Source organism: Dermacentor albipictus, chromosome 4, assembly GCF_038994185.2.
Source record: "Dermacentor albipictus isolate Rhodes 1998 colony chromosome 4, USDA_Dalb.pri_finalv2, whole genome shotgun sequence".
Lineage (NCBI taxonomy): Eukaryota > Metazoa > Arthropoda > Arachnida > Ixodida > Ixodidae > Dermacentor > Dermacentor albipictus.
In genome coordinates, this window is record NC_091824.1 from 85,581,517 (window position 1) to 85,609,032 (window position 27,516).

General features: G+C 43.6%; 2 protein-coding genes across 4 annotated transcripts in view; one reads left to right on the top strand and one right to left on the bottom strand.

Moving 5' to 3' along the window:
- LOC135901160 (mothers against decapentaplegic homolog 3-like) overlaps nt 1-24,013 on the top strand; it is a 74,016-nt gene extending 50,003 nt beyond the window's left edge. For all 3 annotated transcript variants that reach the window (XM_065430819.1, XM_065430821.2, XM_065430822.2), the window contains exon 9: nt 23,875-24,013. The gene's annotated coding sequence lies outside the window, so the exon portion shown is untranslated. The remainder of the gene's footprint in view (nt 1-23,874) is intronic.
- LOC135901159 (uncharacterized) lies at nt 15,218-23,236 on the bottom strand. Its single transcript, XM_065430818.2, has 5 exons — nt 21,375-23,236; nt 20,436-20,557; nt 19,815-20,001; nt 18,083-18,245; nt 15,218-16,064 (listed from the first exon to the last, which is right to left on the bottom strand). Exons 1-5 carry the CDS (start codon nt 22,932-22,934, stop codon nt 15,766-15,768), a joined length of 2,331 nt encoding a protein of 776 aa, XP_065286890.1. The 5' UTR covers nt 22,935-23,236; the 3' UTR covers nt 15,218-15,765.
- Nucleotides 24,014-27,516: the final 3,503 nt, after the last annotated feature.

Here is a 27,516-nt window from a genome sequence, read left to right on the forward strand (position 1 = left end):
GCCCTTAAATCTATTCACCCAGTTGCTTGCTGTGCAAGTTGCCATTGCTGTGCTTGGTTCTACACCCTTTAAGTGTCCTTTTTTTATTATTATTTTGCTTGTTCCTGTATCTTCCAAGTGTGCTTCCAATATATATTTTTTTTTTCTCTTCACAACCAAGAGTCACGGGGTCCATATTTGGTGGGAGGTTTCCCGGGGGACAACGTGTTCTGCTAACAAGAACAAAACCATTGGTTTGAGCTTGCATAGACAATTATACCTCCGGGTGTTGTTCACTCTTTAGTAATGTGTGCTTGCTTGTCTTTTATACAGTGTGCTTCTTTTTTCTTTTTTTTTTCCTTAAGTAGTGTGTGTATACGTGTGTGCATTACATCTAGGTGTTGAACACTGTTCTTCTGGCAGTTCCAGTGATGCCTGCCTGTGGTTTGTTGTCCCTTTCAGCTTCCCTTACCTCCCCCCCCCCATTTTTTTTCTTCACCATTTTGTGTGCTTTCTACATAGCAGCTGACCATGTCACACGATGCCACTTGTGATATTTCGCATTGGAGTAGGCTAGTGTTGCTGTGGGAAGCAGTTGTGGGTGTTGTCTAGTACACTGCCTTGCCAAGTATGGAGTTTTTTCGTGTTGGCAAGGTGCATCGAGGTGTTGTCACACTGTACAGCGACTCTGTCATGGGGCCCACTAAGAGAGAGAAAGAGAGAGAGAGAGAGATGAAAAGGAAGTGAGTGTTCGAGCTAATTTTCGTGCTTGTGGTGATTGAACTGCTGACGAACCTGTGTCGTTGGTCTTGAAAGGGCTGCACTACACTAAGTCAACTCTGTTGCGTCTCACATACAGCTCCCAGAATTTATGTGATGGAAATCAAGGGGCAACAGTCTTGTGAATGAGAGTGTTCCGCAGTGAATTTTTCCATTTTTTTCTTTGTTACCAGCTTACCTGCTGGTGCGAGATCATGCAGTTGAACCGACTTGCAGCAAATCGCAACGCAAGTAGACAAATTTATGCATAGAGAAGGTGTCTGGTCGCAAGTTTCCTCTAATGCAAAAATCCATTATTGCGAAGTTAACATTGTGAACCATACACTCTAAGTGTATGTAACTGTAACTTGAGTTGTATGAACATGTGATTTGTCATCCTAGTGCTAAATGCAGCCTGTAGGTGACGCTTGCACTTTTAGTACTGAAGTCTGAATTTAAGCTAAAAGGCTAAACATGACAATTACAGGGCAGCCTCTCAGCTTTAGCTTTGTCATGGAAATTTCCTGGAATGAAGTGCCAACAAACCAAATGTTGGATTTAAGTAATTATAAACAGGGTTCGCTATAGCAAGGTTCAACTGCTACTTGCCCTCACCTGGTTGGTAGACAAGAGGAGTAAGCTGTGTGTTTGCTCTGCTTACCCGATTGAATCGTTTAATGACTTCATTAGGCCTTCTATGCCCAACCTTGTGTTCAACCTTATATAGATTTCTGAACTAAAAGGACTTCACTATTGATAAGGAATCAGTGTCTGTCAGTAAAGTACCATACCTGTGTGTAAGACATGCACTACCCCCCCCCCCCCCCCTTCCCGTCAAAAATTTGGCCTACTGGGCTTGCATGATGAGCCCGAATTTTGGCTATGTTCCAACACTGCATGTGCAACCACTGGATACTATGCTAAAGAATTTGCTTGTTGGATAGTTTGGCACATCGTTCTTTAAAACTGAGAAACTTTGTTCTTGGTTGCTGTCGCTGAACTTAGCCTGCTGTGGTGCAGATGTGCATTTGAGTGCTCTTTAGTGGATTCCTCTTCTCCCCTCCCACGTTTTTTAGCTCCCAAGTGGGAAGTGCTGCAAGCTTTAAATGAGGGCAGGATTTTCTCGGGTAAATACAGCAATTGCTAAGATTCATACTTTCCATTGTTAAAAAACAAACCTTTTTTTATAGCTGACATTATGCCAGCGGATTTTTGTTGCTCTGTTTATCCTGAAATAGTGGCATAAGAACTAATGTTAAATGTTTAGTGATTATGTTGCTTAATGTCGCATCTTCAAAACCACTGCCACACATCCGTATACAACCTTTGACAAAATAATGTTACAACAAGAACTGTAAACAGGTTAAAATGCCTTCAGTCTTAGTAGAAATGCGTTATTTATACAGGTGGCCGAGGGCAACTGATTGCAAGGTACTCTCGCTTACAGGCCTCGGAGTTACTGCCTTTAGACTTGATACGTGCAGCTAAAAGACATGCAGACTTATCCAGTTACCTGGAAAAGGCTACTTTACAAAAGAAATGTGTGCACCATCCTGCAGCAGTGCTGAAAGTGCACATATGATTGAGTGAATTGTGGCTGTTAAATAGCAAATGGCATTGGGACATACAACATTTTACCCGTGCAGTGCCACACAAATAGTATCGAAGCTTAAGTCATTGAGCATTTAATGTAGTCACTTGTGCCCGTGCGGCAGATGTCGCTTCCTTGGCTGCTTGTACATAAAGCAAACCTTGAAATCCTTGTACCAGGAATATCTGGACATTCTAGATGTGAGCTAAAGGAGTGCTATATATAGCTGGCTGCCATTTCACTGTCACACTGGGTGGGCTTAATGTACTGCAGCCCTAACATAGATTGGCCTGTGCTGTGCGTGTGCTGTGCGTCCGATTCGTTCTTCCTGCAGCCTGTCGCATCAATCGGTGTTGCAGCTCAAAACAACATTGGTCAACTTGGCTTTTGCAATACTGTATCCATCTTTTCAGGTGTACATATTACATGGCTGTCTTTTGTGTAATGACATTTTGGATAGCAACTCTTTCTCTGCTGTGACATAATAAAACTGCTCGACAATGAACTTGAGCGTCTCTTCTTTCAACTCTGAAATAGCTGTCAAGTGTCGAATACATGGTGTTGCGGTTCTGCAAAGTGTGTCACCGATAGTGTCATTACGGGAGCACACCGGATGGGACGCTGACAAAAATGCGGAGTGGCAATAGCAGATTGATGTTTTAGCTTGTTGGGTCCCAATATTGTGGCGCTGCCTTTTCCCGATGCTAATACCTTTCGGCGCTTTTAATGTTCGCGAGTGGTCAAATCGACGCTGTGCCTGTGAGTGGTGAAAGACATGCTCCACCTGGGTGCGCAGCATTGCTTTGTCTGCTCACAAATGCCTTTTGGCGGAAAGCGCCAAATGGCATTAGTCTTAGGTAGCTATGCCTATATATAAAACAAATGTGCAGGGTTAGGTTTTGCACAAGACTGCATGTAATTTACAGAATTGCGAGCTGGAACAGCAATTTACTATGCCTACTGTATAGGATTCGTTGTCAAGCTGTTGTCGGGAACATAAAGAAAGCAACTCGTCCCTGTTGCCATTGCAAGCAACACCCAGGCAATGCAAGTGTGGGGAAAATGTAGCAGTGATCGAATTGTTACGTTGAAGCTAGAGTGGTGCAAATTTTTTTGTAATGGGTAAGGCATTACTTGAACATTTCGAAGGGGCAGTGCAATATGACGAAGACTGAAGGCAAGAACACACAGGACAGTGCTTAACTCGCAACTAACTTTATTCGAAGGCGTACACAAATTTGTGGACACAAACCATAGCCACGTGCTCCCATCGACGGCATCATCAGTGCACAAGCAAAAACGCAAAATCCTGTAATGTAATGCTACACTATGAGGTGGCTTAAAAATTCAAATTCACTGTCATACAAATTTAATTATTATTATTATTTGTTTTGAACACATATACACAGTTAACAGGAAAGGGAAAGCAAGGAGCAGGCTGGCAACTGCCACCGGAAGGGGCACAATGCCTGCCTACTCTTCTGAAGGGAGGGGACAGCAACACAGAAATGGAAGATAGGAACGATGGGAGGAAAGAGAAAAAGAAGAGCAACAGGACAAATCTAAAGACTGAAGTAGAACTCTGCAGCTGGAATTAAAGTGACACTGCGTTGGAACAGCCTCCACAATTATCAACCACATTCGCTATGCGAATGTGGTTGCGAACTGTTGAGCGTGTAAAATTAGGAGCACCCACAAGACTGAACAATCCAGAGCCTGCCGATAAGAAGAAAAAACTGGCTGTAATTCCATATGTACATAAGCTGTCGCACAGCTGCGGGAGTGTAGCAGGCAGGTTTGATGTAAAGGTTGCTTTTTCTGCTCCTAACAAGATGATCAAAATTCGCGGCAAGATTGATGGGAAGTTGTCCCAGGCTGCCTCTACTCATGCTGGGAAAGGCTGCACTGTTAAGCATACGTCCCCGCTTGTGCACTGTAGAATGGGAGTTGTTTACGAGCTTCCATTTTGCTACGGTCACGTCTATATCGGCCAAACAGGTCGTTGCCTGAACGTTAGATCGCCTGAGCGTAGGCGCTCGCTAACGGGTAATGCCTACTCACATGTCGCGTGGCATTGCTCTGAGCATGGGTGCGCTCCAATCTATAAAAACACCACAATACTTTCTGTGCTTTGAAATCGGACCACGAGGGAGATTATTGAGGCTTACTATATCGGGGAAGAAAGGGTTGCATTGTGTAGGCATGCCATCGTTAAATTTGTATGACAGTGAATTTGAATTTTTAAGCTGCCTCATAGTATAGCATTACATTACAGGATTTTGCGTTTGTGCCTGTGCACTGATAATGACGCCATCGATGGGAGAGCATGTGGCTATGGGTTGTGTACAAAAGTTTGTGTATGCCTTCGAATAAAGTTAGTTGCGAGTTCAGCGCTGTCCTGTGTGTTCCTGCCTTCTGTCATCGTCATATTGCACTGCCCCTTCAAGATGTTCAACCACTACCAACTCGCCCAGATGTCGATCCTTCTAAGGCATTACTTCTACACACCATTAACGTAGTTGTGCAATATTTTTTTGAGTCAGTAATTTGATTATACTAATATATTTTTCCTGCGTGTCTGTACAGAAAAAACTTTATTCAGAATAATGGGGTTTGTGCATACAGGGAATGTGATTGCATTGTACAAACAATGCAATCACATAACACAGAACTGGAAGACATAATCACAGAACATAATTGCAGAACTGGAAGAATAGTGTTTTTATGTGTCTTTGCTGAAGCTTTGTTTCTTCAAAAAGATAAGCTTGATGAACCATGATCATCATCATCAGCCTGTTTTCTGTCCACTGCAGGACGAAGGCTGATGATGCGATCTCCAATTACCTCTGTCCTGCGCCGACCGATTCCGACTAGCACCCGCGAATTTCCTAATTTCATCGCTCCGCCTAGCCTTCTGCCGTCCTCAACTGCGTTTCCCTTCTCTTGGTACCCATTCTCTAACCCTAATGGTCCAACGGTTATCTAATTGGTGCATTACATGACCTGCCCAGCTCCATTTCTTTCTCTTGATGTGAATTTGAATATCATATATACTCATTTGCTCTCTGATCCAAACTGCTCTCTTTCCGTCTGTTAATGTTATGCATAGCAATCATGATTCCATCACTCTTTGCATGGTCCTTAACTTGTTCTCAAGCTTCTTTGTCAGTCTCGCAAGTCTCTGCCCCATATGTCAGCACTGGTAAAATGCACTGATTGTACACCTTCCTTTTCAATGATGATGGTAAGCTTCCAGTCAGGAGCTGACAATGTCTGCCATATGCAATCCAACCCATTTTTATTCTTCTATGAATTTCCTTCTCATGATCAGGGTTCCCTGTCTAGGTAGGGTTCGGTAGGGCTAGGTAGGTATGATCAGGGCTCCCTGATCTAGGTAAACGTGCTCTTCCACAGGCTAGAGGCTGAGTGGCGATCCTGAACTCTTGTTCCTTTGCCCCGCTATTCATCATTATCGTTGCCTTCTGCATATTAATCTCCAACCCCACTCTTGCATTCTCTCTGTTAAGGTCCTCAATTATTTGTTGTGACTCATCTGCCTTGTTGCTCAATAGAACAATGTCATCGGCAAACCGAAGGTTGCTGAGATATTCGTCGTCAGTCCTTACTTCTAAGCCTTCCCAGTTCAATAGCTTGAATACTTCTTCCAAGCATGCAGTGAATAGCATTGGAGAGATTGCGTCTCCCTGTCTGACCCCTTTCTTTATAGGTATCTCCCTGCTTTTCTTGTGTAGAATTTAGGTAGCTGTAGAGCCTCTGTAGATATTTTCCAAGGTGTTTACGTAAGTGTTCTGTGCTCTTCAATTACATAATGCCTCTACAAGTGCTGGTATCTCTGCTGAATCAAATGCCTTTTCGTAATCTATGAAAGCCGCATAGGCGTATTGTGCTTGGCGGATTTCTCGATTACCGGATTAATGTTTATGACATGGATGTGATCCATTGTAGAGTAGTCCTTCCTGAAGCCAGTCTGTCCCTTGGTTGACTAAAGTCCAGTGTTGCCCTTATTTTATTGGAGATTATTTTGGTAAATATTTTATGTAATACTGGGAGTAAGCTAATGGGCCTATAATTTTTCAATTCCTTTAATGTCTCCCTTTTTGTGGATTAGTATAATGTTTGCATTCTTTCAGTTTTCTGGGACCCTTGCAGTCAATAGACACTTCGTATAAGAGCCGCCAGTTTTCCAAGCATTATGTCTCCTCTACCTTTGATAAAATCTATGTTATTCCATCTTCTTCTGCTGCTCTTCCTCGTTTCATGTCTCGCAAGGCCCTTCTGACCTCATCACTAGTTATAGGAGGAGTTTCTGTATCCTCTTCATTAGTGTTTCAAATCGAGGTATCCCGTCTCCTCTAGGTATTGTACAGGTCAGTATAGAATTCTTCTGCTACTTTTACTACATCTTCGAGATTGCTCATGATGTTACCCTGCTTATCTTTTAGTGCATACGTCTTGGTTTGTCTTATGCGAAGTTTCTTTCTCAAAGATTTCAGGCTGCGTCCATTTTTTACAGCTTCTTCAGTCTTTTTCACATTTCTCACCAAAGTATCCACATACCTTCGCCCAAGTTCTAACACTCTCAAACTCTTGTCCATTTTGGGTTTGTCATGCAGAATTTATCTTCAATTCCTTTGCCTTAAGTTACCATTCACTCCTGGCAATTCCATTTTTATTAACATAATCTGACTGATTACACAAATGCACCAATAAATGCTGCAATCATAAACTGTTATAATCAAAACTATTAATTTTTTTATTTGCATATGCTTGTGTTGCACATTCCAGTGCTGATATGTGGTAATAATGCATGAACTACCTTGAGAGGCTTCCATGCATGCAGGTACCACCCTGCAATATTCACAAATTTCTCCTAATAAAGCTTTCCCAGCCATTTCAGTTTGTCAACATTTATCTTTATTGAGCCTCAAAAAGGAAACACCCCTAATGAAGTAGGTTATAAGCGGACATGCATGGGTCTTGTGAATACCTCTGAAATTGGCATGTTTAGAACTATACTCAAGGACAACTTTCTGTGGCTATAAAGGGAAAGCTGTGGGTGCATGGCTTTGCTATGGGTGCATGGTTATTGCGCCAAGTAGTTCGACAGCGTGTGAGAGTGCTTAGTGGTTTGCTCGAAGTAGACGTATTTATGCAGCTTCCATGTGCGACAATATCACGTTTGCCCAGACACGGAAGGGAAAAGCCGCTAAATTAGTAAACTTTTACACTCTTTAGTGTGTTCTGTCTTATATAACTGTTGCTAATAAGGTGTTTTTCTCTTCCCCTGCCTAAACTAGGGTGCATTAAAACACTGGACTCTTCAGAAGCGCACTCACTTGTTCATAGCCACAGAAAGTTTTCCATGTGTATAGAATTGTGCAATCAAGTTTTTCTCCTGCAACTCTGCAGTCTCTCAACATTGCAGTGAACTGGGAATTTTGGGGCTGCAAAAGTTACACTGATGACAGCATCATCTCTTGAGGTGGTCTGGAGCTTGTTTAAGCAAACAAGACTTGTTCTAAGGATGCAGAATGTACAATTGGAAGAGCCCATCATTACAGCTGGAATGTCATGTACGACAGCTTTTGTTTATTTTCATTGTTTTGTGAGCACTAATGCTGGAACTTCTTGCAGCAATGGCCTTTCTCCCTTAACCCTTTAACTCCTAAAATCTTCCTGAGAAACTAAAGGCTTTCCCAGTTTTCCTTTTACTTCCCCAAGATCTTGCACATAGTGTACTCATCCCTACCATTCAGTGAAAAATTAATGCTTGTTTTGATTGAAGTTCAATTTTTGTCGCAATGCTTAAAAGTAATCAATTATACATTCCGCACCGCTTCATGGCAAAATAAATGTAAGCTGCAAAGTGCTATGGGCAAGATTGCACAATCTTGGCAGTAGGTGGTGGGATGAGCGGATGCGTGCGACTCGTTCACAGCAATCAAATCAATTGAAACTGGTGCGGATGAGTAGAACATTGGCGCAAATTGGTAGGATGAGCACAGCTCTGGCTTGTGGGGTTAGAAGGTTCATGTGTGCCAATGCTTATTCTCAAGAACTCTTTTCCATGTGCAGCATTCCAGAGAGCCAGCAACCACTCGGATTGTAGCAAACCTGCCAACCCCTGAACTTCCACATTTGTAAAAATTTCATGGGGGCGACTAAAACAAGAGGGAGGGATCACAAGCAGTTTTTGAAAAGTTTGTTCTTGGCGCACATCTTTCGTGGGGATGCGCGCCCACATTAATTATGAAGATTTGCCTTCAGATGCAGCACACGAACAGCGGAAAACTAGGAACAGAATAAGACTGAAAAGCAGCAAAATTCTTTAGTGACATTGCTTTTGCCAACTTCGCCTATTTCAGGCCCAAACTTGCCAGACTAAACTTGCCCAAAAAAAGTTATTCAGGTATATGGTGTCTTACACCACCACATCAGGGCTGCACAGGTACCCCCACAACTGATTCTTCGTATGCACTTTTCGCTAAGAGAATCTGTTTTTCTTAAAACGGCACAAGGTTAGTTCATAATCCAAGTTCATAACCTTTATGAATTATTCGGCAGAGCTGGTAGGTATGTCATAGGCAAATGACAAGGCTTTCCAGCTTACAGATTGAGCAGCCGCTGTGGACTTCTCTTTTAGTTCTTTGAAAGCATAAAGCTTCATTTAATACTCTAGTGCGACAATATATGTGCATGTGGACACCTGGCAGAGTTTGAAGTAGGGCAGAAAGCACCTTGGTGTAGTATTTCACATGATTGTGGCTGGAAATTATATTTCAACTGATCCTGCAGCTCTAAGTATGTAGGGACTGGACTGTCTTTAGCCGGGTGCTCAAAGCCAATACTAAAGCATACCAGACTCGTACAGTCAACCACAATAGCTTGCAGATAGTACAGTTCGAGAAAGGTAATTTCTGAGCAGTTTGTGAACGTAGCAATTAAAGCCATAGAACACCGTGTTGTTTGCATGTACCAGCTGTAAGGTTTGGAGACGATCTCGTTGCTGCCACCATTTGTAAGATTTGGAGTCGAGCTTGTAGGATGATCGGAGGAACTTGGGGCGACAGGACTAGGCGAGCAGGATTTATTTACATTATTTACATTTGAACATGGGATACATTTACACAGTCTAGCGTGACTCCCACATGGAGCCTGCAAGACGAAGCATACAGCAAACGAGCTCACAGCTGACGAGTACATTTCGAGCATGACAACGAGCACACTCTAGCAGCCGACAATCGCTGCTTATAAGCACTCGGTTCGACGTCATCGTTCGACGTCACCACAGACTACACGCCTTTTTGGAGGAGGAGGGCTCACACACGTGCCGCACAGGTTTCAGTGCTCTCTCGAGGGCAGATGACCTTTGCAGCGCAGTCGTCGTGGTATCCATTGTCCTGCGTCCCTGTAGCCAGGTGGTCACGCCCGATCCCAGCCGGCGCCTCTAAATTCCAGAGCGGACGTGTTCCGCAGTTCTCCAAAGGGAGTTCACGGTTGGTTAGCACTGTCCTCGTTGGTTCTCTGAAAGGCGCCACCACCCCGGATCGATCGACGCATCTGCAGCGGGCTGAAATAGCTGCAGGCCGATCCTAACACAGCACAGGCTAAAAATCCAAATAGCAGGTTCTCTTCCAAGCCTGAAGAGATATTAATCTTTTTCTTGGAACCTGTGGTCTCTAAACTCGCATTTTATCAGTGTAAATTGAAACAAGAGCTGGAAATAACTGATCCGAACACCTGTTATGGAAAATTGCATGGAAGTGTGATGCATATTCTCTCTAGCAGGTTTCTAAGCAAAGCCTTAATTAGGTTACTTGTGCACTTTACAGAAACAATGCAACAGATTACAGGTATACTTCAATAAATATATAATTGATTTCAGTGACAAATTGGTACCCCACAATGTTAATTGTGGAATTACTAAAAATTACTTGTTTACTTCTGTTACTGTCCTCCCAACCTATATTAACATTGCACAAATGCGGTAAATAGAACGAGCTGATCTGGCTCTGCAGCTCTTCATATGTTATCTTCCCTAACAACTGCTTTCCAAAATTTTTGTAATCTCTCTTGTGAAGACATCAGCGATGACACTGGAAACTCTCTAAATGTGTGCGCTGAAGGAAGGGCGGTGTTATAATGTACAAGTATCTTGTGGACAAGACTTGTTACTGGATGCCGTGACGCTCGCATCTGGGTCCTCTATGAAGTGCAGCACTTCATGGTTGTTGGGACTATGAGAAGGCAGTTCTAGTTGCACCAATGAAAAGCTGGAAAAAAAATCATCTATAGTTAGTTTAATGAAATCGATGTTTGAACCGGTCATCGCTATTGAGCCATAGCAACCTACATCTGGTGGAGATTTCAGATGAAACAAATACCGACTGCCTGTTTTTGCTTGTCTGAATGTTGCATATATGAGCCTGCGCCGCGGCACCATGGCAGGTATTTTACTGCATTTCCTGCCCAATTCAAGTGACAAAGCTACGCTGCGTGTTATAGCTTGTTTTGTGAATAAAGCAATTGGTTACGTGTAAATGGTTACTGAAAAAGGAAATTGAATTACAGTGAGCCTTGTAAAGAAAAATATTCAAAAATCTACCACGAAATGTAATTGATTAAAACAAATAATTTACATGTAATTCATTATGTGCAAGTCTGGAATCAAGCCACTTACAAATGCAGGTGAACCTAGAAATAGAACAATGCATTGGAAATGTTTCAGAATTGTACGCACTTGAATTCACGCTGATAGTGGATTACTCTCTTGAAAGTCCTCGGCCTGAAAGGACTTCGCAGAGGAAATCGTGAATGAATGAATTCAGGGGTTTTAGGTGCCAAAATCCCGATTTGATTATGAGGCACACAATAGTGGAAGACTTCGGATCAATTTTGACCACCTGGGGATTAACGTGCCCCTAATACATGAGACACGGGCGTTTTTGCATTTCTTTCGCCCCCATCAAAATGCGGCCGCCGCGGGAAATCATTGTTCAGACTGAACTTTCTAATGGTATCTGGTTGGCGGTACACACATTTTCTGTCGAAGCAGCTAGACCTGGAGCCTGAGGTAAAGGCCAATTGAACAAGTCGAGTAGTACAGTCATGTTTTCAGATTAATCTGTGGAGGAAGGGAAACGGCGTTCTTTTATCGGGAAATTAAACAGCTGTTAGCTGCAATGCTACTTGTTTTTGCCTTTGGCTAAAAGTGACTGACATTGCAAACTGTATTAGATGAAAATGAAAAATTGTCATCCACCTGAATTGTAGAATCCACCTGAATTACAAAGGAAACCTATACTGGTTTCCTTGGTAGTTTTCTGCAACAATTGGGGTGGATAACAATTTTTCTCTTTTATCTACTTTCTTCCACCTAGCCTGCTTCCGCATAACTGATTTGCCATAAACTGTATTAAGGCTGTATTTTGGAGACAGCGAGACAGTTTAACCAAGAAAAGTCGGTGTGTTTGGAAACACACCTTCCCAAAATAAACAACACCAGCAGAACAGGCTGAATGCATTTAAAGCACTCTGTTAAAGATGACTAACGCCAGTATGAATTTTAGAATGCAGCTCTTAGGTGCCCATTTCTGCGGCGAGCGTCGGTGTAACCGAGCGAACGAGCACAGCGAAAGATGAAAGCGTTAGCGGCATGCAGTGGCGAATGAAAATGCGAGGAGGAATGTGCTGAAGAACCATGAGGCGTAAAGCAAAGCAAGGGGTATGGTAAAAGGCGAGAAGAAAAGCGTAGTGTGGCAATGATGGCTACGAGATGGTGCCAGAGTAGCATGCATCATCTGTCTAGGAGGTCTGTCGGCGGCGGCTGCTGTGAGTCGCGCCCATGTGTTGCCCATGAGCTGGCTCTTGTGATCTTCCAATCAGCGAGGCAGTATTGCCGTAGCGCCACACTTCGCTCCGTTTGCGACATGCCGCACGAGACAGATTGTCTGCGCCAGCCAATATATCGCAAAATGAAAACACGGAGGAGCTGTGCTCAAATTTTGCATTAGGGAGTAATCTATACTCCAAAGTAATCTAATTAGGGAGCATAGTATAGTAAGCTAATTAGTACAGTAATTATCTTGCAAGTGGTATCAAAAACGCTACTATTGGCTTCGTGTCATTTTCTGGGGTTAAAGCAGAATTTTCGGGTACCAAACTTGGTGAATGAAAAATTAAATACAGTACATTGGGGTTCTTACAGATGTGGATGAATTTTCATCATGGTTGACAGAGAGTTAAATTATTGTGAAATATTCAGAGAAGCGAGCCCCATAAGAAAATCCACATCCTTGAGAGACAAAAGTGTTTGTGGCCTCCTTGGTGCTACTGCCAAGAAAGTGTCTATGACAATAGAGTAGTCCATTGCACGGTAGCCAACTAGGCTCAGTCCTGGTTAATTTCCCTGCCTTTCATTTATAATTTTCTCTCTTGTACAAAGTAGTTGTAGGCACTTAAAAGGGCACGTAGTACATTTTTTTCCACTGCACATACCCCAAAATTAAAAATTCACTTATGAAGTTTTACGTGTCAAACCAGGATCTGATTATGAGGCAAACCATAAAGGGGGACTCCAGATTAATTTTGACTGCCTGGCGTTCTTCGACGTGCACCTACACCTAAGTACATGAATGTTTGCATTTCACCCCATCGAAATGCGGCTGCTGTGGCCGGGCACTAAAGCCTCTAGGAAACCACAGCAGGTAGCGCCTACTACAGGTCGATGGAATGGTAAATACAGGGTGTTTCAGGGGGGCTAACACTTTCAAAAATTCTCAAAAGGTTGCCTGTGGCAGATAGCACAATTCTAGTTCTGGACACTACCTGCACAAAAATTGAAATGCATAATCGATTAATTAAGAAAAATTCTATAATTAAGTTTTTAACTAATTATGGTCCACATTGCAATTTACAAATTCTAGCCATGGAGTTTGCAAGGCGGATCCACTTGGAACGAATTCTTAGGATGACACCAATTTCGAGATACTAATTCCTGAACCTTGCGGAGAAATGCACTGGCGTTCCAGTTACTTTCTAATCAAAATGCCATTTTATGCATTCAAGCACAAAAGTAACAGGAACGCCAATGCATTTCTGCGCAATGTTCGGGAATTAATATATCGAAACTGGCGTCATCCTGAGAATTTGTTCCAAGTGGATCCGCCTTGCGAACTGCACAGCTAGAATTTGTAAATTGCTATACGGGCCATTAATTAATTAATTAAAAAACTTAGAGAAGTTTGATTAGTCAATCATGCATTTCAATTCTTTGTGCAAGTAATGTCCACCTCTTCGAGTAGGCCAGCTCAAAAACTAAAATTGTGCTATCCTGTCACAGGCAACCTTTAAAAAATTTTGAAAGTGCTCGCTGAAACACCCGGTATGCAACCTCTACGCGATGACCACTTCGTAAATATTGTTACTAGCACAAATTTTGCATTGACATATTTTTTTTACCCACTGTGGAATTATTGGCTGAGAAACATACTTTGTGTTGGTCTCGGAAGCACGTTTCAAATGCTTCCCCTATTTTGCTCTTCAGAGCGCAGCATACTCTACTACCAGGCAACTGAGCTTTGCAACAGACTCTTGACTGTGGGGCTAGTTGTTGATGCATTGCAGACATTGTGCTGATCAGAAAATTGCAGGGAAAGAAGAGAGGCAAGGTAGATGGGACAGACCGCTTCCTCGACGTGCCGAGTAAGGCGAGCATTGTTCCATCTGCCCTGCCTCTCTTCTTTCCGGCAAATTTTGCAATCAGTCCAATATTTACTTTGCAGCAAAGCCAACCTTGTTCTACGCAAAATAAAGATGCGCATTCATTGGCAATGCTAAAGTTCACCTTCGTTACAATGAGGCCATGTATGATGCGAAAGTATGTTCATTACGCTCAATGTTTACAAAATAAGCACATATTTGTTACGTGCCGATATCGGTGTGAAACATTTTTATTTACTTCATCACATCCACATTTCGTGCCATCAAGGCTTGACTGTATTATGCTGCTGCTCTAAAAAAATGGCGAAGAGGCTATGTCATGAAGTATAGTTGAGCCTGCCTCGAATGTGCACATCTCATTCGCCGTTCAGAGCGACACATGTGGTCCTGTCAAAACGTTGCCATGGTGTGCATTAGTGCATCATGGTATGGTGTAGTGCTGTACTTTAAACAGCCCACGAGAACACTTCTAAAATTTCGAGACTGTTAAAGAACATAGTTTCCTAGAGATGTTACTAGCAGGCAAACTGGCGCTGCAATCGTTACCATGGGAACAATACGTGGTTATCCACGGATGTGTCTAATCTTCATACTTGTGCATACAGATTGTTCTTGTGGCATTATTATGCTTGACCTTCAAGAGCTTTCAAGAAATCGTGTTTTTCTATATGCACGAAAGCAATAAGTTTCTGCGCACATGCATGCTCATTGCAAATGGTTGCACTCACAATGCGATATCTTGTTGAAAATGATAAATTTTTAAAGTCGCAAAGCCATTTGAAGACAGATACATAATGCTAGGTAAACCAATGCACAGATTGTCATGCTGGCTGGAACGATCAACATCCAGCTCCCACAGATAATTGGCGCTCGAGTAAATTTTGGTAGAAGAATCTGTAATTAGAAGAACTAACTTGTGTCATTGTCACAATATTATGCAAGCACTAACATGGCAAGTGCGCGCATTGCGGCTTAATTAAAGTCTACAAAAAGGAAACGTGTAATCACCTTTCGTGCCTTTCGTCTGTCCAAGCGCTTATCCGTGGCTGTGCTAAGATACAAAAGTGCTGTAGTGAAACTTCCATGGTAAGCTTGCAGCTCTAGACTTGCTTTCAAATAGGAAGACAAAAACAACTCTTTCTTCAATTATAGAAAAGAAATTCCCATGTATTTCGTCAGAAACAGGACAAACATTTCCATGCGCTTCATGGCACTGTCCACAGAAATTGGCTTTTGGTGTATGGCCACCATTTACCATTATAGTGAGAAACGGCAGGCCACATTACAGCATCTTGCGTGCTTTTGAATGCACAATATAATTATTATAACAAAAACTTGCTTATATTTCTCTGAAAAAGAGGAAAAGCATTTCCATGTACTTCATGGTGTGGCTATCACAGAACGGTAACAGAACAAGTAATGACAAGCGAAAAGAAAGACACCTGAGGTATGATTTGTGCAGAGGTTAAAGTTACCCTGCATGAATAAATTACACAATACCTCCAGCGTCTTAGCTGGTATGTAAAACACTGAACAATGGTTTATCCATGGCACGGGAACATGATGGTCCATATACATATGAGGTGTCCCTCCAAAGTTTGTAGGCTAGAAAACTTTGCAAGGCACTGAAGTGCCTTGGTACACAATTGTGATGACTATGGGAAATGATCGAGTAAGGCACCAAATGAGCACAACTATAGGTCCCACAGCACTTTCTGCCGCGGAGGTTTCTTGGGCGGCTTTGGAGGTGACTGGCCGGGGGCTAGGATGGGCATGCGTTTCCGGGATGCCGTTGGCGATTTGACTGGCGTTCTGGGCTGAACGTCGATGTTGTGGCTGCTACCTGGAGTCTGTGAGCGTGGCGAATGAACCGGAATGTTCTTTGTGGCTTGTGCGGGCAAGGGATTGCCTCCTAGTGGTGCAGCCGCGCTCCTGATGACAATAGTTTTGATTGTCGCAGGTGCTGGGGCGTTGTTGAGACGATTTGCAGAGTCTGCGCAGTAATAGAGCAACAACAAACGTGAGTGGTGGATGAATGTTTGACAGGGTGCATCCTAAAGAAACACCTGGTGCTACATGAGGTGCCATAACGGAGTGGTGTGAATTAATTTCAGCCACATGGGGTTTTACTACAGGGACCCTAATTATATTTAACCGAGATCAAATACTAACCAATCAAATAATTCATTTGACTTGAAGTACCTCAAAATTTAGACAGAACTAATACACGGTCACTATCCAAGTATGCAAATAGCCTAAACATGTCATGTATGAGGCATATACTAAGCTCAGCTCTTCTCTCGCGCTTTCCTCGGGATGTGCTGCGACATCTAGCAATGCTGCTACAAAGTCCTTTGCATGGCCTCCGAGATTGCAATGGTGGCACGCCGATGCATACGAAATGCGTACTGCAGCTGGGCTCTTTTCTAACCCTTCTGTCTAAACACGTTGTACCATCTACTAGTGTGCCCGTGCGTGCCCTTCGAGATGCTTAGCACCCTCGTGTGTGTGAACACTGAGAATTAATTCTCTTCCCACGGGCATTCGTGGTGCAGCCACTAAGGTGTTAGGCTGCAATGCTTGAGGAACTGAATGCCGGTTTGATTCTGCCCAGCACCTGAGAAATTTTAAAGAATATATTTTTTTTAATGATTGAGAAGCACTGTGAATAAGGTTAGACCGCCACTTTTAGCTTGCACTACCTTCGTGATCAGCTTACATTTCGGTCTGACAATGCGAAGAATGCTATTTGCATAGATATTCAGTCACAAATTGTTTGAGCTGCGATTTAGTTACAAGCTACTCCCACCTGTGCGACTTCCTGAAGTCTCCATGTTGCCCTATCCTAAGTATAGCTCCGCCAATGTTAATGTCTACTGCCATCAAACTTTCTTTTCATTCTAGCAAGTTGGAACAGCTGATGTGAATGGCTCGGAATGTGCGGAGATTCTGGTGCAATGTGTCATGTACTGTTTGAAGACGAAGTGTCACTGATGAAAGGAACTGATTTTTCCATTTTTCAAAAGACAATGGGACTGTAATAATGTTCAAACAATCGGGCAGTCTAGAAAAATGAATTTTGCTGGTAAAATAATTTTCATTGCCTGTTTACAATGGCAGCACCGTGGCAAAAGCACTTACTGAACCTTGCTCTATGCTGCGTTTCGCCAAAATTGTGTCTACTTGAAATTTTGTGATGGTCCAAGCTGTGGGTTCGTTTAGCTTTTGCTCATGGCGCAGCCTCATGTGCATCGTGCATTGCGGGTGCATATATTGCGTACGCAGCCCTGAATGTTCGACACTGGCAGTTTAGGCTCTGGTGCATAAATTTAGCCTGGAGCTTTATGCCCACATGCGAGCTTTACGCTATTTATTTCAGTAAGCACACATATAAACTTAATGAGAGGCACTTGTAGTAGTTGCCAGTTCATTGCCCACAGACCCAAGCTTCCCTGTGTGCGCATAACACTCAGTCCAGCCTATGCAAGTGTCGTTGCACCCGATTTCTGATGTAGTCTATGTGTAGTAACACATCAACGGCAAGCTTTCTGCTATGGTTTGCCATTTGCTACTCAGAAATTTTCGATGACCTTGTACATTGATATTTTTACGGAAGGATGAAAGAAGAGAGGAAGAAGAAGATCGCGGGAGGCTGGCTGCTACATGTTGTTGGTACATACCAACAACACGTCTTAACCATCAGCCATATTAACTACTCTGAGTCATATTGTAAATATATATATCGTAAATACAATCTTCTATACTCCCGACATCCCCGTAACAATATTAAAGAGTAGAAGATAGGTGCCGTGGGGTCCAAATAATCAGGCAGGTCAGAAGAATCTGCTGTCCAAACAATCGTTCCGGGAGTAGCTGTCAATAGCACTTTGAAACGAAATTCCTGCTGTGACGTGGTAGACATCATTCAATGTGATCACATAGATACTTCTTTTCAGAAAAAAGTTTGCCACTTTGGAACATTCGCTGTACTTGCACATTCAGTGTACCCACCAAAGTCTCCTTTCAGCATTCTGTTCAGCAGCTGCACATCCAGTGTCCTTGATGTTGGGTAGTAGATGACCTTCCTCAAGAGGTTGTCCAGGTGCAGCAGTTTCTGGTGCCCATGAACCAGAAACTTGACTTTTTGAGGCAGCTTCTGGTCCATCCAAGTAATCTGAGAACCAAAAGTAGAGAATAAAGACAAGGACAAGGCAGAGATGGAACAAACGTGCGAGGTAACCTGCTTCAAATGGATGTTCTTGAAAGAACAAAGAATGAACTAGGCAGTATTAAGCAGGGATGTGGAATTGAAGGCCCCTGTGCAGCAGACCTGAGATACGGGCAGACGACACCATGGAGTGTAGGTACCTGAAATTCTGGATGATGCTAAAGGGGATACTAACCAAAAATATATTTTGATGCACTAAAGAATTACCCTTCCACAATGCCGAAAAAAGCCACTCTTAGCATGAGAAATGCCTTGGTAAACGAGAAATAATGCAAGAACTGAAGATGGGTGGCACCGCCTTGAAGTTTGTCATGAATTTTCATGGCATCTGCTTGAGCCCAGCTAATTTTGATTGTATTCTAAAAGAGCTAAAGGCTGAACCTGTCAAGGTTAATAAGAAGCCACATTGGCCCAAATACGAGAAAAAAAAAATGCTTTGAAATCGGTGACATTACACTAACTGGGATTTCGATGTGCAAATAGAAAAATCTGACTTCGACCTTAAATTTTTCTCCTTGACCCTTTCAGGGTCAATGATGTAAATATACGGTGCCGCGAACGAGTTGAAAATGCTCAATGCCATATATTTACGGCGTCGTCTGTAAGTTTAAAAGGCGTGCCTATTTCCTAACTCTTTCTTTTGTCGCATGTGCTGCCACTATGTGGGAATACAGGGAATTCTTTTCTCGCGCTTCCATCCCTTAACCTCCTCCTTCCCTTAACATTAACCCAGCAGCACATCCTGGTGCAGCATTGGCAAAAATCACTAGAGGGAAATCTGGCATCATGACCATTCAGCTACCACGGCAACGATGAGTAGCATACATGGATTTATCTGTTTTTCGAATTTGTGGCTTCAGAGATTCTTGCGGCGCAACTTTTTATGCTTTATGCTTAAGGCAATAAATCTTTGCACACATGTATAATCATTGCTAGTTGTTGGAGTTATAATGAAATATTTTGTTGAATATGAGCAATCTGCAAGGTTGCAAAGCCACTTGAAGCAAATAGGAATAAGTTTTTACAAATCCGTGTATTGTCCCAACATTTCCTTGCTGGCTGAGCCCACCATATCCGCAGTTACCGTAGTCACTAGTAATTTTCATAGAGAAACTCTATCATAAACCAGCGATGGCCAGGAGCTGCTATGGCAGTTTGAGTGTCCCTCCAAGATATGTCAACACCATCCGGTAGGAAGGCCAATAAATTTTTTGGTATTTCAAAGGAACACAAACACCTGTGTCACTGCAGGCTAATGCCCAACACACCCAGCCAAGCTCTATCTACGAGTATGCATGTTTCGATGATCATGTGTGTGCCTGCATTATAGCACATCGGTGCCCTTTCAGGTCAAACGCTGGAGACATGTGCCTCAATATGACTGGTGAATTTGCCAACATGCAATCGCAGCATGTTTAAATAATTTCTTCCACCTGCTAGGCTGTGTGTTATAACACTGCTGTTGCCACAAAAAGTTTTGGCAGTGGTTGCCTATGGGTTCAACGAAGTACCCACCACGGCTGGTGCAGCTACCAGGTAGGAGCCGTACTCGGTGCCGCAGTCCGGATAGAAGTGGGCCCAGCTGCCCCGGTTATCCTTGTAGAACGGATGCTCCCTCGTGGGCAGCAGCACTGAGGGGTCACCGTAGAACAGGTACAATAGCGTGCCAGGCAAGAACGGCTGTTTGACTTCCTCAAAGCAGCTGCGTGGAAAACTTTGATGCTCAGGTGCCAGGTAACTGATGGCTTGCGAAGTTAAAAAAACGGGAAGCAGACACAACTGAGCACTGCTGGGTAAGACACACATTTGCACTCACTTGCAGCAGTTGCTAACTGCACGTGGAGGGCTTAGACTCTAAGCCTTTGGTGCAACATTTTCTCAGTGGCAGTACCCAGACAAAAGGTGATAGGGAGGAGGTATGCTAGAAACAAGGTCAAGATGACGTCTTCCCTAATGTAAACATAATCCCAACCTGGCAACAACCTAGTTAGTACAGATCCATTGTTAATCTTAGCACGAATTCACTGCACAGTGGTTCCCTTGTCTGCGTATCTTGAATACACACTAACACAAGCTATGATCCCTTCGCTAAATACGTCTGCCATGTGAGAACGATATGGCTACAAATCCACTTGCCTCCTCTTATCTATGTCCAAGAAAACGACATAGCTGATAGCTTCTGGTTGTATGCCAGTTGGCAAGAGCTTGCTCTCGTCAACTTCATGGATGTCAGGTGCATGCGTTATAGCAGGATCACTCTGGAAAAAAAAAAATCATGCACAAAACATCTCAGAATGACTGTCGACGTTAGCACGATTAGCATTGAAGCAATGTCGCGACACACAATATTCACACAAGATTGTACGAATACACATGATGCGGGTTCGATTGCACCCCCCAGCATTGAAGAAATTTTAAAGGATTCTTTTTTTTGCTGAGCAGCAAAACCCAATGGCACCACCCAGTGACCCAAGTTGGTCTGATGGTTGGTTTCAAAACCAGTCTCCTTAGCACAGCATCCCGATGCTCTACCCAATCGACTATGGGCCCAAGTTTGACAATAGACTATGGGCCCAGTGACCAAAGTTTGCATAAAAGAGTTTAGATACAAACAGACAGACAAACATACAGGAAAATTGGTGAAGTATGCAAAGAATGTTAATTGCATTAAAAATTAGCCAGCAGTCACACATGCATCATCTTGTTACTACGTATTACAAGCATAGTACAATATCTGCAATGAAGCTTGGCGACTGTCTAAATGCAAATTGTAAATATTGATATACCACGACAGAGCCAACTTGTCGTAAATGTGCAGCACGTGTCCTAAACAGTAAAAGCAATACCTGAATACAACACTGCTGAAAACAGCTGTCAAGATGCCTTCATCTCTACTGGGCTACACGCACGCATTAAGTATTTTCTTTACTGGTTTGCTGCATCATAGTTGCCAAAAGATGTTGAACAAATAGAATTTTCTAAAAAGAAAGAAGAATGCAAATATGCCTCTGCAAAACAACTTAAAGCATGTGGCCACTACAAAAGCAACACCAAATGCATAAAATTTATCGATACCTCGGAGAAATGACTTTCAACCCAGAGCCTTGTGTTGTGTTGCACATTTTCCTTCATGACCTTCTGACTAGGCAACCGAGTCGGGGCAGAAGCTGCTTTGTTGGCAGGCTGTTGCTGAGATGATTCTGTGTTTTCTTCGCTATCTTCTTCAAAGGTAGACTTTCTTTTCTTGTCAAGGATGAGGCGGGCATCACCGATGTTCTGCCTCTTGGCAGCCACACGACCTGGAGCTTGTTCATGCCTTGCTTCAAAAGTAACACCATTCACCTCGGACTCCCGGCAAGCTACAAAGTTCTGTGTACTGCTTCTCACTTTGTTTGCCCGGGACTCCTGGCCAGTTACAATGTTCCTTGAACTACTACTCATCTTGTTTCCCTCTGGCCCTCTTCCTCTCCATGTTCCCTGAAAGCCAATGGAGGGAACATTTTCGGGGCCACTGTCATTGCCGAGGAAACGGCTGCAAGCTCCATCGTTCTTGATGCGAAAGTCCGTAAATGTGAGCGTCTCGTCGGAGCCCGAAATCGCAAAATTCAGTTCGCGGGGCGGTGACTGCCGGGCACAGTTCACAGTCGGACAGTCCACTCTGAAACTGCTCTGTGGTACATGATTCCTGCCAAACAGGTTTTTCTCTAGTTCGCGATGCCTCAACGATTCGAAATAACCTCGAGTTCCCACATCGCATGGCGGCGTTTCCCAGACGGCAGGTTCGTCCGGACAAGTGATCCTAGCTGGCGTGTGAGGCCGAACGGGATTCGGAGTTCGCGGCCGAACGGGATTTGGAGTTCGCGGCCGAGCAGGATTCGGAGTACACGGTCGAAGGGGAATCGGCGAGCGGTCGGGCGTCGGTAGCAGTCCTCTTGAGACGGGACTGTTAACAATCGCGTTGCTGGGGCACTGAGGTGGTGCTCTTGAGGGTGGTCTGCGCGGACTTGGGCTGCCCGCGCGGTCATCAAAAATGGAACTGTCGACATTCGCTCTCCTCGATTGGTGAACTTGCACTGGTGCGGCGTCGCGGCCGGCGATGTTTCCAGTGCTGCACTCTTGCGCCTTCCACGGGTTGGAGGTTTTGTTCTTCAATATTGGCTGCGGCCGTTTCTGTTGTGCTGCTGTGGCAGACACTGCCCGATAGGGATTCCAGTTAGAATCGCGGTTGTGTCTTTCTTCGGACTGATGTGGGCGGGAAGAAAAACGAAAGTCGGTGTCGAACGCAGCTTTCATCAAATCGTGAACCTCGTAGCCCGGCTGCTCCGCGACGTGCCTGCCGACGCTACGCGACGCGGGGAATGCTCGCTCGCCGGCTCCAGAATCGGCGTCGTAGGAATCCAGACTTTGAAAGCTGTCCTGTTGCTGTCTGCGAAAACCAAATTCATTGTCATCTTCACTGTACTTTACGCTTTCCTCAGAAGCGCCTTGTCTGTGGTACGTGCTCGGCGACTTGTCGTTGAGCTCATGACGGCGGTAGCCGAAAATGGACACGTTTGAACGGGGCTGCCAACGCTGGCTGTTGTTACTTTGAGACCACGGAGGGCGTCTGGTGTTTCTGTACCTGTTGCCATTCATGTCCGCGATAGTTGTCACAGTCGCGAAATAGCAGCGCGCGATGCCGTCACTGTGCTGAACACGCCGCTGAACACGTTTTTCTCAAAGGGCGCCTAAACAACCATGTTTCTTACTTTCGCTGCACGCAGTGAACATTGGCCGTAGTTGCGTCTTTGATTTGCTGTGCGCCCCGAAACAAACTATTTGGCTTGGTGCCTGCACAACAACGAGTAAAATATGCCAACAGTATGTGGACAAAGTTGACAATGGCACGTGCCGTCAAGCACGCATAAAGCTACATGTTTGTTTTGGCTAGCGTAGGCTAGCGTAGCGACTGAGGCTAGTCTTTAGCCACGTGCTGTTCAATCCAATCCTAGTAAGTTCAATCCAGTTATGCGGCACGCGCTATATGTGCGTTGTTTCGATGTTTCTGACCTGTGAAGCTGCGCGAAGTCGTTTGAGTTTTGTAGAGTGACAGCTTGTTGTCTGGTGTAAGCATGTCCAGGACTCCACACGTCATGCATAAACCTTGTGGCACGTTCGAGCCGCTTGTATGTTTAGCGATGCACACCGGGCTTGTGTGTGGAATGGCATTGGTTGTCTGTTTCATTGTGCTATTGGCCACAAAATTTTATTGAACGCAGAAGCCAAGTAAAATAAGAACGAATAGGATGGTAAAAAATTTTCTGCAGCTAACGCACCCGTCCTGAAACTCGGAGGCGCTGTGCGTCATCTCCGTATGCGACTGACACATTGCACCTTTCAATCGAAAGTTATGCTTTCGGCTGCTCTTGTGGTTCCGCTTCATGCAGTAACGTGTATAGAAGTGGCAAAGTGTTTCTCTGGACTTCGTGAAAATTTGTTTTACCCCATCTCTGGTGTTTCGCTTATTTGACGTTGGCACGAACGCTCGAGTCCACTTTTAATTTAAAAAGTTTAGCTTAATTATTATTTTTTTCAGGTTGGCGGTCATCAAAATGAGTGACGAAGCGGGCTTTCGCTGCAAAAAATGTCGGCGCACTTTGTTCAGCAGCAGCCACATGGTTTCAGCCCACGGTGATCCGTGGTCGGGTCATGTGGCCTTTTCATGCCCACTCAACAAGATCGACACGGTCTGGTATGTCCGAGACGAAAACCTTCCCGACTGGCTCTCGGAGCAGCTGGACAACGTGAGTGCGATGTGCATGACAGTTAAGTCAGTAACAAGTAAAGAATGGAACAGATGTCGAAAATGGGTAATACACAAGCCTTTCGTCCTTCCACGGTTCAAGAAATGGTACTTTTGCAGGCGCCAATGACTCGAAAGTGAGGAACACCAATTCAACAGCAGTGAGCACGCCATGATTTCGTACCACCTGCACCAACAGCCAATATTGTAGAATGTGGGTCGGACGACAGCTCCCGGCACAAACGTGTTTGAAAAAGAATTAGCAGAGACCTCTTGACTAAAACATTCCGTTTCAAACCCCCCCCCTTTCCTCGTCCTGTGTGTAGGTGCATGCCACTGCCAAGAAGACACACCATGAAAGGCTGAATTGCCCCTGTGGTCCCTTCACAGTGGTTATCACTCGCACTTGAACAAAAAGCTTCCTCAGCAGTGTGAGAACTTGCAGTGTGAGGCAAAGGCAGAGACTTAGATACAAAGAAGGAAGGAGATGAAGATTAGGATTAGGCCAGGTAGTATCTGAAGTGACTCTCTGCTGACATCTGTGTGACTGTCTTCTGACACTGCTGAGCACGTGCTAAAACCATCGGGCACAGTTTGAACAACGGGGCAGGTGTTTCCAAACTAAGGCCATACAACATCTCAAGTAGTAAGGGAAAGCACACGCCACTTCACGAATATAAGATGTTTGCATCGTTCGGTTTACTGAATATACTGCTGCTTAGTGTAGACAGTGGAAAGGAAATACATCTGCGTTCATTGTAAGTAAGTTCACTTGTAGAATATCACACTCAGAAATGCTCATCCACACCGCCACCTGCAGTTGCTGATGTAGTCACCAAAATTTCTAGTTTATACTCACAACCTCTTTGCTGGTTGAAGTGCCACTGTGGGACACGTCATGAACTCTACTAGTGCTCCATGTTCCTAACGGTGATGTTGTAGAAACTGTAGAGTGGGGTGCAAGTAATCCAAATCAACCCTTCTGTAGCATGCTTTGGACGTGCTGTTGATGTAAGCGAATAAATGGGTAGTTCTGGTTTTTCTGTTCTGAATTCGCATCTATTATGACAGGAGCAAACACAGAAAAGGCTAGGTTAATGCCTCTGACTGACACATTGTTTCATATATGAATAAGTAAATGTAGAAATATTTGTATGCACAGTAGCTCGAATAGCTGTGATGACATTCTCTTTTGCACCCTATACATCATGGAAGCAGACCTGCCACTAATGGTTTTGTGAAAGTCCATCCTCAGTAGCCATTGCTGTGATCACACTTTTTATTAATGTTGATGTTTCGTGTTTCCAAATTTTGACACCACCTGTTGTTCCACGCAGCCTCTCACTTTTCTCCGTGTTTGTGTGCTTGCCAAAAATTTACTATTGCCTTTGTTTTTGTGTACTGGAAAAAAAAGTGCAATATTCAGTGATCCAATTGCGATAGTCTACCTGCATGGTGGCTGGCACCTGTGCCATTGATGGGCATCTGTGACATTGTGCTGATGTATTGTGGTACACGATGAAAGCAGGGGCTCTTGTGGATGCATTGCATCTGCATTTGGCCCCCCAGCGTTCATTCACTAGTGGCGCAAAAAACGCTGGTTACCACGAGTAACAATTATGGTGTTTAAATTGCTGAGCACTGTAGTTTGGCGTCAGGTATTGGAAAATGTGGATAAAAAATTTAGTCACCGCCAACTCATGTTTCTGTAAAACATTCACATGCAGATTGCTAGGTAAATGCAGCTTTCACTTTTCCTCTTAAGTGGTGATTGTGTATCTACATTATTATTTTTTTTTTTCAGGGTGAATGGGTCAAAGGAAAGCTCTACTGCCCTGAGTGCAATGCTCGGCTGGGATCCTTTGACTTTGTGACGGGTGCAAAGTGTGATTGCGAAGAGTTTGTGCTGCCTCCAATACACATATCCAAGAGTCGGATAGACTGTGATCAAACACACAAAATGGCATCAATCCTTCAGCACATCGTGAAACCACCAATTACGCAGTCAGTTACCAACTCCAGTGAACTGAGTGCAAGCTGAGTAGGGAATTAAAAATAAAAACTGAATTGTTTTTAGTTTACTACAAAGTAATTTGTTTAAGTTACTGTGTAAATTGATTTACAGCAGAAATTTCATTTCACACAGTTTCACAATGCACCCATTGTGGTTCATGCCTACCCACTGCGACTCATCAGCTGTTGTTTTGTGGGGCTGTATTTCTGATTGGTTGCTTTTGGAAATGCTTTCATTTTTGTGTGATGTAATGTCCATCCTGATTTTTCACTAGTTTTAAACGCATTTCATCACAGCACTCGCAAACAATGCAATATCAAAGCAATGCTAACGGGAGGTGGGTGTTTTTTTGTTTTTTGTTTTGCCACACCTACTTCCATTGGCTTATCCAATCACTGAGCACAGCAGGTGATATCTTAGAAAATGTGACATCCAGAATATGGCCCTTGCTACTTAGTGCAATGCTATGGGTTCAAAATTGGATAAAAAAAAGCAAGAGAAGCGTGTGGACATGGATATTGTAGTTCTAAGGGACCCAGGTTGTAGAAATACCCCGAGCCTTCTACTTGGACACCTTTCATGGCTAAGGTGTAATGTGTGGGCATTAAACACCACAGACTATATTATTTTATTAAAGCTAGTTGGGTATATGGCACATAGTATATAGACAGTGAAACCATTTTCACAGGCCACCCGCATCTACAATTAAACATCAGTGGCTTCTGCAGTGCATAGTCACTTGAGCAAAACATTACTGGCTTCCATTAAGCAAGTGCCGTCTTTTTGCAAAATTAATTTTTTTTGCTTAACATTTCTGATACTCTACTAAATAAATTGTCATGTTATGCGTACTCATACAAAATGTTCTATAGTACATCAGTTGGCAGTTCCATTGTTCACAAGAGAGGAGTTAATCTGCACATTACACCAACTGCTTCAGAAAGAATATGGAAATCTAAAAGGGCGTATATACGTATATTCTTTCTAGTCTAGAATGGCCACATGCAGTTTGTCATCGGCCAAATTGAAGCATAATAATGTTAATTTTTCAGCATTTTTTAAGAATACATGTAGTGTTTGTAATGTGTGCTTTGCTGCATATTTTGAGGCGCTGGAATGTTGACATTTTTGGAACTCAATTTATGTACGTGAATTTATTTGCCATCTCTTAATTAGATCTAAACTATAATTTATTAGCCTACAATGGCTTTAAAAAGATGTCGTGCTCTAGTGCAAACATGATTCTTGCTGTTAATACGCATGGCTGTAATGCAAGTATAGAACATGGCCATCTTTGTTTGAGGGGGGGGGGAGAGTGTTTCCACAGATTGTACTGTTTACCGTAACTGCTGACTCGTGTTGCTGTGCATAGCAAAGTAGTTTGGGAGAAGCAAAGGTAGAGTGCAATGGCAACGTTGACA

Bases quoted from the DNA above. Each gene is read 5' to 3' on its own strand.
- LOC135901159 (XM_065430818.2), bottom strand. From the start codon at position 22,934: ATGAATGGCAACAGGTACAGAAACACCAGACGCCCTCCGTGGTCTCAA. The intron at 20,002-20,435 runs GCAAGTGGATTT...TTTTCCACGCAG, and splicing joins TTGGACATAGATAAGAGGAG to CTGCTTTGAGGAAGTCAAAC. The intron at 16,065-18,082 runs GTGGGTACACTG...ATTACTGCGCAG, and splicing joins AATGCTGAAAGGAGACTTTG to ACTCTGCAAATCGTCTCAAC.